This window comes from Staurois parvus, unplaced genomic scaffold, assembly GCF_062004578.1.
Source record: "Staurois parvus isolate SC_StPar_1 unplaced genomic scaffold, SC_StPar_1.0 ptg000572l, whole genome shotgun sequence".
NCBI classification, from domain to species: Eukaryota; Metazoa; Chordata; class Amphibia; order Anura; family Ranidae; genus Staurois; species Staurois parvus.
Window position 1 is genome coordinate 5,989,227 of NW_028318368.1, and position 16,196 is coordinate 6,005,422.

The following is a 16,196-nucleotide window of genomic DNA, read 5'->3' on the forward strand; positions in this document are numbered from 1 at the left end:
GAATACAACTTTGGAAGTAATGTAATGTATTGTATTGTAATATAATGTATTCTATTGTTTCCAAGCATACACGGTCTTGGTCACTTGATTTTTTTACGGACGAATACTGTACTGATTAAATGAAAATTGTTTGTTCTGTTATTGTACAACAAAAATTTTTATGCTTGTCCCTTTGGATCATTTTGTATGAACTGTTGTAATCGCCTCTCAAAAGCTGTGTACTAACAATCAAATTATTGGAAGACAGCTCTGAAAGCGGTATTTTTCGTCCAATTTCCTCATTGTGTGTACTAGGCATTAGTCTTGACTGATCTCCCTTCCCCTTCCTGCCAGAGCATTGACTGATCTCCTCCCCTCCCACATCATGCCTTAGCATTAACTCCTATCCCTCCCTTCCCCTCCATGTCTGACCAGTGCAAACTGCAAAAGGCTGCCCTAATATTATGATCATAAATATTGCCTTATTTGCACACTATCCTTTGAGAGAAAATTTAGTATTTTCTCAATGCAACAATTTACCTGCAGTTCACAACTGTGTTTGATATCCACTCTCCCTTTGTTTTAGTTCAGGTAACCCAATCATAATAGAAAAAACAATGACTGCTTTTAGAAATTGCTAGCTGCTTTGCTCTCATGTTCATCCTGTGTTTCACTATTTAGTGAGCTGCTCAGCCCAAATAATAATGCATGTTGGGACTTCTAACTTTACTGGCTGTATGCTTGTTCTGGGTCAGTGATTTAGCAAGTAGTAAACCCGTAGGAAAAATGGCAGACAGAGAATTAGGAAAGTCAACACCCATATTTGTGTAATGACAGGTTTCATTTTTAAAATGATAGCTTATGTTTATGATTTAACACACTACATTGCCTGCTTTCGCTTCCATATTCAGTGGTGGTCAGGCTGACCTTAGAAAAGTAGAAAAGACAGGCGACTGTCGGGACAAGTTGTTATGGATTTATTTAGGCTTGAATACAATGATGTAACCATGACTTATAAAAACAGCCTCTGATGAGGCTGGTGTGATGTCTTATACCGAGCTAAGATCAGCAAACACATTTCTGCTCAATCTATGCATTTATTTTAGGTAATAAGCTGATATAGTTTAGAAAGCAGAACTAAAACCTTTTTAATATTTATCAGCTAGACTGACAGAAAATCTGTCAGTGACTAAATGGTTAGCACTTCCGCCTAGAAGCACTGGGGTCATTGGTTTGAATCCCAACCACAGCACTACCTGAATGGAGTTTGCATGTTCTCCCTGTGCCTGTGTGGGTTTCCTCCCATATGCTGGTAAGCTAACTGGGTCCTGTCTCAATTGGCCTTAGTATGTGTATGTATGAATGTAAATTAGGGACCTTAGATTGTAAGTTCCTTGAGGGCAGGGACAGATGTGAATGTACACTATACATATAAAAAGCTGAGTAAATTGATTGAGCTATATAAGTACCTGTAATTAAATAAATTAAAAATGTAATGTTGACATCCTTCTAAGATTGCTAGTCATTTAGATGTCATGCTGACCCTCTCTCATGAGACCGATACAGCCAGACAGAAGCACATCACTAGTAGGTACATGGTTACACTTGCCAAGTGTGTCAGCTATGACTAAGGCCCCTTGAGGGCAGAAACGCATCAGTGTTTTTCATGTATCTTGGAACTTTTAACTTCAAAGTTTTCAATAAAGAATTTTGTGCTGTTCTTTTAATAGATTGTCAACTCCATCTATAGTTTGATGCTAAATAAAACTGTACATTGCAGTCCACACTTGCTCATCCATAGGACATAAACAGTCCTTCAGGTGCAGATGTGAAATGTCCTCTTTTCTAAGATTTATATTCATTAATTATATGTATATGTTTATATCAAACCTTGAGCACAGCAGTAATATCTACAGCATCCCTGGAGTACTATCATTCTGAAATATTATATTGTATTTGCCAGCCTAGACTGAGGGATATTTGTGTTCGCCAATATATTTACAAAGAATTCATCCCACTGGATGTTGTCAGCTTAATTACCAGATGGTACGTGAGGCTGTGCTTGACTTTTCAAATAAGACTCTGCATTGGTCTTTATAATGTTTACTTTAGAAGAATTTCCATTTCTATGTAAATATGAGTGTTCATTTGGTACAAAGGTGGTTTCAAAACTGCACAGTAATCTAGCATGTTGTTTGTTTAAAACTTTACTGTCCACGAGAAGCTCAGAGTACGATAGAGAACTTTGATAGCTGAATGAGCAGAAGCTTTAAGGCTATGTTCTACTTGGAGCTCAGTTTCTAACAGTCAAGCACATGCTGCAAACATACAGGTATGGAAAGTAATATGGTAGTTGTAGAAAAAAACTATGCTCTACTCAGAAACAATCAGACGTTGCTACCATATTAGAGATAAGATACATAATAAAGTTGCTGAAGAAGTAGAAAAGCATGACTATGTTCTACTTACAGGTGAACTTCACGTTAACTACCATAATACCTGTTCAAAATCATCTTTGGCTGATGGTAGATCTGATGCTAAACTAAGATCTCCAAGATACTTTTCTGTCCTTTCTCCATGAACCATGGTGGTCTTCACAACCTTGCTGACCTTACGTCCTTCCACTGGTTCCACTTCGAATACTGATGATGAAACTCGGGGTTCAGAGAATGAAATCTGGTGACACAATTTATGTTAACCTTTAGAGCAATTTATTACTTTACTGCCTTGTGCAAGTTATTGCCCCACAAAGCTGTATATGCCATTAGCCTTTTATCTCTGTAGAAAAAAAGTCCTCATAATGTTGTCCTGCACATAGGAGGTTTCAGATGATTAGTTCCTATTTATGTGGGAAGTGGTGGTGGGAGATGGCAATAGAAGTATTGCAGTACATGGTGATGTTGCTAGCAAATGGTTCACTAAGCATAATCATTATGAAACCATCAACTTTAGATATGTGCCCAAATCCTGAAGGATTGCATTTGCTATACATACAAGAGTGCTCTATTATGACCCAGTCTCATAGATTTGAATTGTAAAGTTGATAATAGAAGCACAGGATAATGCAGTAATTGTGCAACTATATTTTTGTATATTTATATTGATTATATTTATACGTCGAAGAGCAAAAGACCCTAAAATATAAAGACTCATTTTTGCACTGAAACACACTAATTTCAATAATAACCAGCATTGCCACTACAGGAACATGGAGTCCACCTCCTCATCCTTTGACCAAAGCAAAATAAAACTCTTGCTGCAAAAAAATGTAATGCATTACCTCAATAACACATGCGAAGAGCACAATGATTTGATACATATTGTACATTTTTCAAGTTTTATACTTCCTCAAGCTGTGAATTTAGGTCTTTGCAGGCTTTCAAGGGATGAGAAACCGACAGATCGCTCCCTCTGTGCAGAGCTCTGGGCTGTGATTTTACACAGTCGATCAGCAGGTCCTGGCTGTGAATCATTAGCCAGGACTTGCTGACAGACATACACTATGTACAATCACAACAGGTGCCGATGTAGGGGAGCATGCACACCTGAAATCTGGAAGTAGGCAGTGACGTACCAGTACACTGCTTTGCTTACAGCGGCTGCCTGTACACAGTACATTGTGCCCGGGCGGTCATGAAGAGCTAAAAGATGGTTGAGTAAACACAAAGGTACTCTTACTCAAAAACTTAAATGAAAAATAGGCACACAAGTAAGAGTACTTAATCTTTATCTGCATTTAGTATTTTATTTAACCTGTTTCATGTTTGAACTAACAGCATAAAGCAGTATTAAACCCAAAAGCAAACATTTATTATATTGCAGCTTACCATTTCTTAGATGTGATGGCTGCATTGGTAATCTTTTTTTCTAACCTCTCTTTTCATCTGGTGATCCAGCCAGTAAGTCTGTTGTTTTTCAAAAGGACAAGTTCTCTTCCAGATGTATCAGTTTACAGGGTTACAGGGATGGAACAAACCATTTACCACTGACAGGGATGCTTACATTAATCAACTTTTACTTATCCATGCACAACCTTTATCCCAACAGAAAAACAACTGTTTGCAGTAAATGATTATAACGTGTGAGCTGGAGTTTCGCTTCAATTTGTTAGTGAATTTAAATCTGCCAGTAGATTTAACCATCCCCCCTTCCCAGCCAGACTGACAATGCTGCAACCAGGTTAAAACAGAGGGGAGAGGAAGCCTAAAGAAAGAAAAAAAAAACATAACACAACCACCACATCTAATGATGGATAAGCTGCAACATATTACATTTTGGGTTTTGGGTTTAATACTACCTGAAGTCAATTTCTTCCTGTAAATGAATTATAATAGCCAAATAAAGCCTACTATAGTTGGAATAGTGAGAGCACTCTGACTTCATTACTAGAAGCTGGGAAATAACCAATCTAATAAAACTAGCTGGTGCAAAGTGCTATGGACTGTATGTTAAAATGACAACAGAAAATTAGCTGCAGCCATGTAATTTTTGCTTCATTTCAAACAGATCATATTTATTTAGCAAACACAATCTTCAGAAACTAGAACTTCCTTGTTACCTGAATTTCCAGTGCGTCACTTTATCAGTCATTCATTATAAAGGAATTCTTATTAATGGTAGGGTTTATTAATAAACATTCAAGGATTTAATATCCCATTAAGCATCAATAATTTATGATCACTTATAGAAGTATCCTCTAGCAAATTAGATGCTTCTGTTTATGTTATGAATGATTTATACCTCTACTCTTGTTGTAGGTTTTCCATCCATGAGCATTTAAAAGAAACCTATGCAGTGAGAGCTGCACAGGCCACTTCTGATGTATCCTTCTGAAAATGCTAGCTGCCTAGCTCTCATAATGACCTTCTTACTTTGTGCAAGGTCAGATATGCAGATCAAGTGTTCAAGTGACTCAAACGAAAACAGAGGATCAGCAGGGCAGACAGGCAATTAGTGTGTTTAGAAACAGGGCAGAGGTTAAATATAAAAGCAGCTCTGGCCGCTATACTCATCTCCTCTCTGGTGCTGTCCCTGCGGTATCTCCATTCCTTTGTCTTCTGAGTTGAATAAATCATTCAACCTGGAAGATTGAGGACATCCTTTGAGTGCATGGTGTCATAAGCATCATCGTGGTGTCCTGCAATGTCATAACGCCATCACAACACCCTCTCCATCACTGAGGAGAGCCAATGGCCAAAAACAGATCCGAAGAGTAATTGGACTCTGTGCATCATGTGATTGGTCTGAAGATATTTGGAAAAGGTAAATAAGAGAACAGGAAATACAGCAGGGGATCTTCTGGGGGAGAGTACTGGGGATCGAGAGGTGGGAACCCAGAGTTGGGCTTTAAATGTATCTTTTATTTTGCAACATATACTGTATGACAAATGTACTATGTATCGTTACAATATTTGTAAGAATATTTTAGGCATTTTTAAGTAAAGTAACATAAAACTATTGATTGTTAAACAGCAGTTCTCTGATGCCTATTCTAGCTGCTGAAAGATGTATAGCTGCAAATAACTGAACTGATCATGTGACCTCTTATAAGACATCCTATAATGTCTTATTAATTATCACTGATGAATTGTAAAGCATAACTGAAACAAGTAATTCTGTAGTCTTGTAGCACTGTTTTTTTCTACACTCACCTCAGAATGTTCGCTGTCACTCTTCAGTACGGTTCGTTTAACCACCTTTGAAACAGAATCTCCATCCTCAACTGTCACTGGCTCATGAGCTGCCCCCTGTGCCACCACTTCTTCTCTCTCTGTGCCATCAGGTAAAACAAATCTTCTAATAATTTTCCGAGTCACCTGGACGGGTAAAAAGGGAACTGTGTTTCGAAATTGGGAAATAATAAACATATGCTTGTTTGCTCAAGTTATAATGTAGAAAAACTGATCTAGTGCCTCCAGTGCTTTCTTATCACTGACTCAGAACAAGTATGCAGATAAGGACTTCTGACTTCATTCAACTTTCCTGATGCGTATACTTATTCCAGGTCAGTGTCTCAAAGTATTGAAGCAAGAGATAGCCAGGTAACTAGGATTTTCCAAAAATCAGCAATAGGGGCATCCATATTCACTAAGTACAGCTTTCTTTTACTTAGACTAGAAAAAACAAATTCAGTGGTTAGTCATTCATGAAAGCTGCTATCTTTGCCATTGATAAACCACTGTTCAGCTGAAGTTCAATCTTGCTTGAAGTCAAGGGTAATAGTACTCTTAAAATAACAGATTTGGTGGAAGATATTATACGAGTATTCCTTAACCCCTTAGAGTAGTATTAAATCCACATTTTTAAGCTGTTCTTTGCATTCAGCTCCACCAGCTAGCAGAAAATATAGTTATCATTTCTTTCCCCACATTCTTATTTTTTAGTTGCATTGAACTCTTAGCCCTTATGCACACTTGATGTTTTGCAGCGGCTGTTTTTGGCTTTTGACGTTTTTTTCTACAGCTAGTAAACCCCCCAGCATGTTATCTTATGTGTCCATGCACACATAGACTGTAATCAATGTTTTTTGGTTGGGACGTTTATTGGCTGGAAAAAAACCCCAGAACTAGTGGGTTTCTAGAGGAGATTCTTAGCTGTAAAAACGCGCTAACGCTAAAAAATTCAGAAAAACACAGTAAAAGGGCACAAAAAACGGCATTTTTGGACTTTTTTGACCATAAAAATATATTTTTTTGGTTAAAAAAAACACTAAAGAAGCAAACACGGAAAAACAAGGGAAAACGTGGTAAAACGCTGCTAAATGTGGCAAAACGCCACTAAACGCTAATCATAAAGCTAATGCTAAAAAAACTGAAAAACTCGAGTTTTTAACATGACTTTACACAGCTAACGTTACCAGCATTATCAAAACATCAAGTGTGCATGAGGACTTATAAGCGCTTCCCCATATTTCCAGTCAGGATTGTGTCCTGAGCAGAGTAGAGATCTAAATCTTCTGTACTATATATCCCATCATTCCTATTTATTTATTTCAGGTACTTATATAGCACTCTCAATTTATGCAGCGCTTTACAAATATATTGTACATTCACATCAGTCCTTAACCCTCAAGGGGTGTACAATCTAAAGTCTCTAACTTACACTCACATACTAGGGCCAATTTTGAGAGGATCCAATTAACCTACCAGCATGTCTTTGGTGTGTGGGAGGAAACCAGAGGACCTGGAGGAAATCCATGCAGTCACAGGGAGAACATGCAAACTCCACGCAGGTGGTGCCGTGGTTAGGATTCAAACCAACGACCCTAGTACTGCCAGGCGGAAGTGCTAACCATTTAGCCACTGTGCTGTCTGTTTCCCAGCACTTGGCTGAACTCAGAACAGTTGAACACGTTATGGCTGAACACAGCACCCATACTGCTCATGCTCACACAGTATCAGCACACAGTACATGTAGCAGCCTGTGCTGCACATCTGTTGGCCATAAAGCACCAGAATGCTAGTGGCTCCTACGGTGCATGTATCTCCAGAGTAGCGGTGCATATAGGTTCCATCTTGGCAGGGAGCACACATGTCAGGATGGCTACAGGGAGAACCTGCAAGGTACAGGAGCCACCCTATAGGCAGAAACTCCACACAGCAGGCTTGCAAAGACTGATTTCTTTTTTAAAGACTGCACAAAATAGGGAACAAGTAAACATGATGATATAAAGTATGCAGCTACACTTATTCTTTTGTTATTTTCACGAAGGGTTTATTAACACTTTATTAACCTAGTTAATACAAACCTTAATGTCTAATACTAGTTTTGCGACTTTGGCATGTGTTGGTAAAACTGTACACATCACTACATCTACAGTTAGGAATTATTGTTTATTTCCTGAAACCCTCAGCTCCTTCTAGTGGTGATAATGCAGTATTTCCTATAAATACTTCAATCAGGAAAATACCACATCATTGGCACTAGAGGGTGCTGATGATCTTAGGAAATAAATGTGCTAGGCAAATTGTAGTGAAGATTTGTGGTGATTGACACATTGGCAATTTTTTATAAATAGATCCTCTAGTGTATCCAGGACAAATTGGACATTTATTTTGTAGTAAATGCTAGTAAATATATCCAATTTTTTCTTTTTATGAAAGAAGGCAGCATAGCATAAGGCCCAGTCCATGCTGCCACATATACGTGTATGTCCAGACTTGCCCTTACATTCCTTATCACAGAACATGCTTTAATGCTTACATTCCTTATCACAGTTTATATCAGCTAAATATCTTCCGGGTGCATCAAAACAAAAGGTATATGCACACAGACACTTATATGCTCAAAAGTCTTCTAGCGCCAAATTTCCTGCACTTTCCTGCACAGGGGAGCCACGGGTACCATGTAAAGCACCCTATACAAGTGAATGGTTGTACACAGCTGTATGCTTGAAAATGACTAGAGCTTTTGGCATCAGCAATTTTTGTGCATGCACATATGGCATATTTCCCGGAACATGGTACTTTCATATTTAGGGATATACGCTATTTGTGCATGGGTGAGTAAACACTGATGCTGAGGCCTTCAAGATTTACAAAAGTATGACTTCATACAGCCATTACCTAGTATAGGCAATGTAGCCTACAGCTCTCCAGTCGTGGTGCATGAGACCCTAAGGTTTGATTTCTTACTAAGACTGCCACAACCAGTGTAGAAGAGTCTGTCCCCTGCCACTCTTGCCTTCTGAAAGGAAGCAGTTACCTCTCTGCAGATGTCTGACATGCCATCTGCTGGGTCACAGCCATAGCTCTCCAATCAACATAGAGAATAATTGGAAAGCTCAATACTTACTCAGTAGGAGGTGTGATTGGCCTCTGCAGAGACAGCACTGCTTCCCCACAGAGAGCATGGGTCTAGCTCTGCAGCATGATAGACATTTCTAAGGCTAAATCTGCTTTAGGGTGAAAATTAAATGAACTAAGATACTAATCACCTTTTGTTTGATACCACTGCAGTGTATTAAGCAAATGCTCATTTGGGCTTTAGCAAGGATGTATATCAAGGCATTATGATTTCTAGGTGCCATACAAGGAAACTGAATTGGAAGCTCTGCCTCTAGATGTCACCTGTGGTAGACCCTCTTATCCCACACCCTGACACTGATCAGGGAACTTTTCCTTGTGGTGAATTCACTGTCCTTCTCATATAATAAAATCAAGGTTGCTTATGTGGATACGTTTAATTTTCTTTAAACATATTCAAATATTAAAGACTACCTTACCTTTTTTACCACAATGTGACCATGCTCGTCTGTATACTGTTCTTCAGTCACAGTCTCTGGGAGAATGTCAGGCATGTCGTCAGCCTAATGCAGAAAAAACAGCCTTTACCAAAATCCTTTGTCATTCAGATATATTGCATCATCATAAGTAGGGGCATGGTACCAAAATGATATAGGAGAATTACTAACAACAAAACTCTGACAGCAAATCTGCAAAAAAAAGTGTTAACTGCATGCATGGAACCTTTAGTCAAAGTGCAGTACAGTACCATCTATAGCTAATGAACCGCTTGGTCTCTTGCCTGCACTTTGGAAGGTGATGTGAAGAAGCTAATAATAATATTCTATTTTTCCTACTGGTACTGATGACCGGTGCTGAGTACTTAAACAGACTGGACATGCATTAGTTAGGAAAACATGCAAACAGCCATGTTATTTAATAGGTAATTGCTTTAGGTAGCTCTCTGCAAGTGTAACCTGCAAGTGGCACAGGGACGTGCAGGAGGTGAACACTTAGTACCTGAATAATGACACGTCGGCGAACGACTCTGGTAGTTACCATCTCGTCCTCATCTGAGTTGGTCTCTAGCTCACCTAACTCCTCTGCTAGGTCCTGGTGGAGGTATGGAAGTGGTACTCTATTTACTATTCTAGATTTGTGATTGCCTTAAAAACCTGTGGCTCTCCTGTATACAAACCGAAGGAAAGCAAAGTAGAAGTGTTACCCACAGCAATTGAAATAACAAGTGGCAATCATATCCAGCTCTTAATTCAAGTGCAGTGAAGTAAATGAATGCATTAATTTGAATTGGTATTAAAATTATTTATACTTTTCCTTTCCTCCAGTTTTATAAATGAGATCACATGTCATTTTGCTCTTTAAAACAGAACTCTACCCTTAATGGATTTTTACACTATAGGGGTTGGCATGGGGGCAGCTTCCGCCAAGTTCCCTAGGAACTTTACAGCTAAACTCTGCTGAAAGCTTTCTTGCATTGCAGTGTCACAATTCCCTAATGGGAATGTATTTCTTCACAGGGGGCAACCAAGAAATTTAGCTCTCAGAATACATCCTGGCTATCATAGTGGAACAGGAACACGGAGGACAGCTCACTGCTGGGATCACAGATAAGACACAGCTGGGGATAAAACACTGTCAGAACAGTAAAATCCAGTTTGGACCGAGTTCTGCTTTAGCTATCAGCAAGCATTCTGAAATTTGCAAAAGTTTCTCTTATGTATGAATAACATTTGTTATGGCAAACGTCCTAAAAATGCTATTTGCTTTACAGTGCTTCCTAAATAGATTTTAGGTGTAATGTAGACAAAAAAAGGAGACAGATTAGGATAATGCTGCTGCTACTGCCCACAGGCTCAACATCATCAGAACATATGTGATTATGTGAATTAAATGAAAATAGGAATTTACATGAATGTCTGGTGGAAATGAGCCCTAAGAGCAAAGGTTCACATTAATATGACACAGACATGACATAAACTTCATCTAAACAGGATTGGATGGGGAAAAGAACATACACCTATTGATGGTGTGCAACTGCTTAAGGAATGCCCTGGCTTACTGCTCATTACTGTTCTCCCTAGATAAAGCCTGTTTCTGAAATGTCTGCACAGTGCTTAAATAGGAATAGATTTCCTCTAGTTCCAAAGCTGCCCTAACACATATCCTACATTCTTCCACCTTCATAGAGGTAGCCATTTTTCATGTTCAGAGTCAGGACACTGAAATTAGGACATTTTAAGCACAATTTTTTTTCTTGCTTTACAACAATATTTCTGTGAACTGCTAAAGCTGACATATTATGCAGGTGAGCTGCACCCTAAAAACTGCAGTATGACTGCACCTTGTCATCATACATAAAAATAATAGCACCTGCATAATATGTCAGCTCATTTATAGTAAATGCAGATCAGACTGAAAACCAAGTACTTCACACAAACCGCTTTATTCACAGATTAAAATAAATGCAGAATGTTAAAATTGATCTAAATTCAAAATGTGAAGATTTACTTTCTCATAGGAAACTTCTAGAAATATTGATTGTGCCTAAAGCCTGGTACAAATGATGAGGAAATCAGACGAAAAACGACGGTACTATAATTTGATCGTTAGTACACAGCTTTTGAGAGCCAATTATGACAGTTATGAAATTATCCGAAGGGATTAACATGAAAATTCTTCTTGTAAGATGACAGAATGAAAGATGATTTTCATCTAATCAGTACAGTATTCATCCTTAAAAAACTGAAAGACCAAGACAGTGCATGCTCAGAAATGAAAGAATACATTACATTACATTATCACGCGAGTTGTATTCTGCCTTACGAGAATTTTCATAACTCTAGTAACCTATTTCTGTTTAGACTAGCATGCAAAAAAAAAAAAGAAAAATGGACGATCATTCATCCGATATTCTCATCGTGTGTACTAGGCTTCAGCAGTACCCTAAAAGAGTAACCTTTTGCAATGAATTCCTCTAAAACAAATAGCAGTGCACTTCCTGTATCCTTGGCCTTGTTGCTGTATATCTGCAGTATGAGATCATCTAAAACAGGCATGTCAAACTGATGACTTTTTTGGTCATATGCGTTCCACTCGTCCCTTAGTGGCAGCCCCCTCAGCTGGCTTAGTAATTTAAATTGAACCAGCTATTCTCCAGTTGATAAAGCTTCATTATATCATTTTACAGCTCAATGTTTCAGGAGATGTTCTATGGGTCCTTTCTCAAAGATAAACAATGGAAGTTGTAGCTATTGTAATAATGGTCATTATCAAAGTGCTATAATCTTTTTCAGAATTAAGTAGTTGTGATCTTCTGCATACATAACGTACCCCCTAAAGATTTATTCCACTCTGTCTGCACCACTGATTATTTCAGTTTGACATGCTTGATCTAAAGCTCTGCTCCCTATGCTGGTTGCACAAGATTTGATGATGTCACTGCTGTGCTGTCACTGCTCTCCTTGCTGAAGAGGGAGCTGATGTGGAAGGCTCTCCATGGTTCTACTTCAATCATTCTGTTTATCTTTACTTCCTACAACCTTCTGCTGCTGCTAATTGATTATTCTTTCATCAGTCATCAGATCACCAGTCATTAAGAGAGCACCTCTGAGATGTGGAAATAAAGCCCTCCTCTACCAAGATTGCTGATTCTATACACAGTGCAAAAAAAGCATACAATGTCAGTATTGTGGAGAGATTAGCCGCAGCGAGGCAACAGGTAATACTGGTGACTAGTCCTTTGACCTCTGCTTGCTTTTTTTCAGCACAACTTCTCGAGTTCACAATATCTTTAACGTTTTTCTCTGCCACATAATGTCTAATTCTGTACAGGTATTTAAACACAGGAACAGCAGGATGGGTGCCATATGCAGTTCCTTATAAATAAATTATTCTTCCTGGTTCAGAAATTCAGTCTGCTATGTCATCTTTAAGCCCACAGCCTTATGCAACAGTGAATAAACATCATCATCTCTGCCCTGTAAACTGTAATATGCAGCAATAAAGCACAACTTGAAACATGGTAGAGGTAAGCAAAGAAGGATAAGAGGGCTTCTGACTAGCAGGGATGCATGTATCATTAACATGGCTTGCCAAAATTGGTACAAGTAAAATAGAAAACATGAATGTATTTCAACCATGTATTTAGCCATTTGTCTGGAGCTCCACTTTAATTACTATTTTTGGGTTATTTTTGTCCAAAAAGCACATATTTTGTTCCTAAAAAGTGTATTATAAGACAGTTTAATTTTATTGTTACTGTCTTTTGAGGAAAACAATTAGCTACAATATGTAAAGTATGTTTGGAAAAATGCATAAATGATTCAGTCTTAGCTGCATGTGTTGTAAATCTACATGTAAATTATACAACAAAATTAGTTTACCTTTTTTTCAAGAAACTAGTACAGCTAAACGGAAATAAACCCCAGCAGCACACACACAAAACCAGCATATACAGTATGTATTAATTTATGTTTTATGAGGGAAGCCATGAAAGCCAAGATAGGCACAGTATATCTTTAAAATAGTTTTATATAATACCTCAAAAATAAAATCCTAAAAGATAAATGAACTCCTCTTTGAAGATACATAATTACATAATACTTATTTTCTACATACAAGTGGGAGAAAATTGTGCTATATGATATTTGTAGATGGTCACCTTTTAGCAGAGGCTGTGCTGCTATTACTAATACAATTAGAAAAACACATTGGCCTTTATGAATATCATTGTAGCCTTACCTTTTCAAATGAATCTAATGACTTGTATTCAGAAATTTTTTCATTTTTTCCTGCCTGCTCATCTGATGACTCCACTATACATAGGTCACTGCTGGCAGCACGATCTTCCTGTTCTGACAATTCATCTGGCTCTTGCACGATGGGGGAATTATTATGCTGTCCAGACATAGGCGTCTCCGTGCCAGGTCTACCAAACTCTTCTGAGGAGCCATGAGGGGAATGGGGGACTTCTTTGAAATGCAAAGAGTCATCTGTTTCCTCTGGTAATTTTTTATCTAAATCAGGAGATGTAACACTGCAGAAAGAAGTAAAATAATTACCTGCATATTTTTTTCACACTAGCATACTTTTAAATCATTTACTTGCAATAGCTATAATATAACAAAATATGCAAAATATAAGCTAGTTACTGGAGAAATGTAAGAAAATCAGAAACATGTAATGCAAAGATCTCTAATAGGAGCTACACTGACTACTAAATGTCTCCTATGGTGGACCATTAGAGTGTACCATTAGAGGCACATTATAGCTACATGCAGAAGCCTTAAAGGGCAATTTCACACAAATGTAGGTTGTGCAAAGGCTGTGTGTAAATTAAAAAAACAATTACTCAAATTTTAAAACTTTTGGAAATCCCCATTTGAGCAACCTACAGTCATGGCCCCTGCTTTTTTTTGTCAGATAATGCACCGCTTCACCCAGAAAATTGTTGCAATTCCAAATGTTTAGGCATTTTCATATTTATTTATTTTGTTTGTATTGGTATGACATAACAAATTGGAGAAAAAAAAAAAGCCAAATCTGTGATGCTCCTGTAATTTGTAGTTAAACTCACATGTATCGATTAACAGATGCTTACAATATAGAAATCACACCGGCAACAAGTTAAAATGGTAAAAAATTGACTCAAGCTTGCTGTTGTGTGTCTCTGCGCAACATTGTCAAGACGTTTACAGCCCATGGTACTGTAGCCAATCTCAATGGATGTGGACAAAAGTGAAAAAATGATCAAAGATTGTAACGAAGGATTGTTCAAATGGTGCATAAAGAACCTCGATCAACTTCCAGACAAATTCAAGCTGACTTTCAGGCACAAGGTACAACTGTGTCAGCTTGCACTAAACATTGCCATCTGAATGAAAAGGGATGCTATGGTAAGAGACCCAGGAGAACCCCACTGCTGACATAGAAACAAAAAAAAGTCAGATTGGAGTTTGCCAAGACTTACCTGAGGTAGCCAAAATCCTTTTGTGAGAATGTGCTGTGGACAGAGGGAGCAAAATTACAGCTTTTAGGTAAAGCCCATCATTCTACTGTTTCCAGAAAAAGCAACGAGGCCTTTAAAGAAAAGAATACAGTCCCTACAGTCAAACATGGTGGAGATTCACTGATGTTTTGGGGTTGCTTTGCTGCTTCAGGCACTGGATGTCTTGGCTGTGTGCATGGCATTATGAAATCTGAAGACTACCTAAGAATTCTGGTGTGCAATATGTCAGAAAGTTTAGTCTACATCAGAGGTCATGGGTCTTACAGCAAAAAGCACCCAGAAATGAAAACGCTGGAAAGTACTGAACTGGCCAGCAATGAGTCCAGATCTCAATCCCATACAGCACCTGTGGACAGATCTTAAAACAGCAGTTGGGAAAAGGAACCCTTCCAATCCGAGAGATCTGGAGCAGTTGGCGAAAGAAGAGTGGTTCATAATTTCAGTAGAGAGGTGTAAGAAACTCATTGATGGTTACAGGAAGAGACTGATTTCAGTTATTTTTTTCCAAGGGTGTGCTACCAAATATTAAATTGAGGGTGCCAATCATTTTTGGGGTTTTACGTGGAATGTGTCAGATTTGGCTTTTTGTTTCTCAACTTTTTTGTGTCGTACAAACAAAAGAACTAAACATGAGAATGCCTAAACATTGTTAATAGCAACAATTTTCTGGGCGAAGAGGTGCATTATCTGACAGAAATGCAGGGGTGCCAATACTTTTGGCCACAACTGTATGGGCATCCTCGGTCACATAAAATTCAGGGGAAATCATCCAGGGACCTAAACCAGAACTTTTTAGCAGATAATTTAGAGTGGAATTCTAGTTAAAAGTTAAAAACTATACCTTATTTATCTATAGAATATATTATACTTTTATATTGTGTATTATTGGAATTGCTAAATGCTTGATTAGAAACAACAGCCTAATCTAAAAATTCAGCAATTCTCCTTGGCATCACCGACAACAGTTTGTCTGTGCAGCCCATGTGGCTGCTCGTGGGCACTTCCTAGTATCATTGGTGCAAGTAGAAGCAGCACAGTTCAGCCCTGACCTCTCTGCCCAGCCCCACCTGGTCCCACCCCCTTTCCACCCAGCCTTGCCCCATCCTGCCTGGCCCTACCAAGCAATGACTCCATCCTGCCCTATGTACGATGACTTATTTTTTTTTATGAATGAGGACACACAAGCGTGCCTTGAAGGAACAGAAGGAATGGGACACACCCACTAACCACCCTTGCTGTTTGAACGAAGAGGTACTGCAGTCACAAGACAGCAATACATTATAATTTAGAAACACAAACCTTTTTTTCACCTTAACGTTGGGAGACACCATGGTGAGTATGTTCCCAATAAATGGATTTACATGAAGTTTATCATTAAACTGGAGCCCCAGCCACAACTTTATAGTCATGGACAGCAAAAAAAAAAACAAAAAAACAAATCTGACTTGCTCTGCAACTTTCCTGAC

General features: G+C 38.4%; 1 protein-coding gene across 29 annotated transcripts in view; it reads right to left on the reverse strand.

The window, feature by feature from the left end:
- ANK2 (ankyrin 2) overlaps positions 1-16,196 on the reverse strand; it is a 290,860-nt gene that overhangs the window by 18,999 nt on the left and 255,665 nt on the right. For all 29 annotated transcript variants that reach the window (XM_089691815.1, XM_089691824.1, XM_089691825.1 and 26 more), the window contains 5 exons: positions 13,464-13,758; positions 9,723-9,815; positions 9,203-9,286; positions 5,631-5,795; positions 2,479-2,655 (listed from right to left, as the gene is read on the reverse strand). In XM_089691815.1, coding sequence (XP_089547941.1) covers positions 2,479-2,655; positions 5,631-5,795; positions 9,203-9,286; positions 9,723-9,815; positions 13,464-13,758 — 814 coding nt within the window. The remainder of the gene's footprint in view (positions 1-2,478; positions 2,656-5,630; positions 5,796-9,202; positions 9,287-9,722; positions 9,816-13,463; positions 13,759-16,196) is intronic.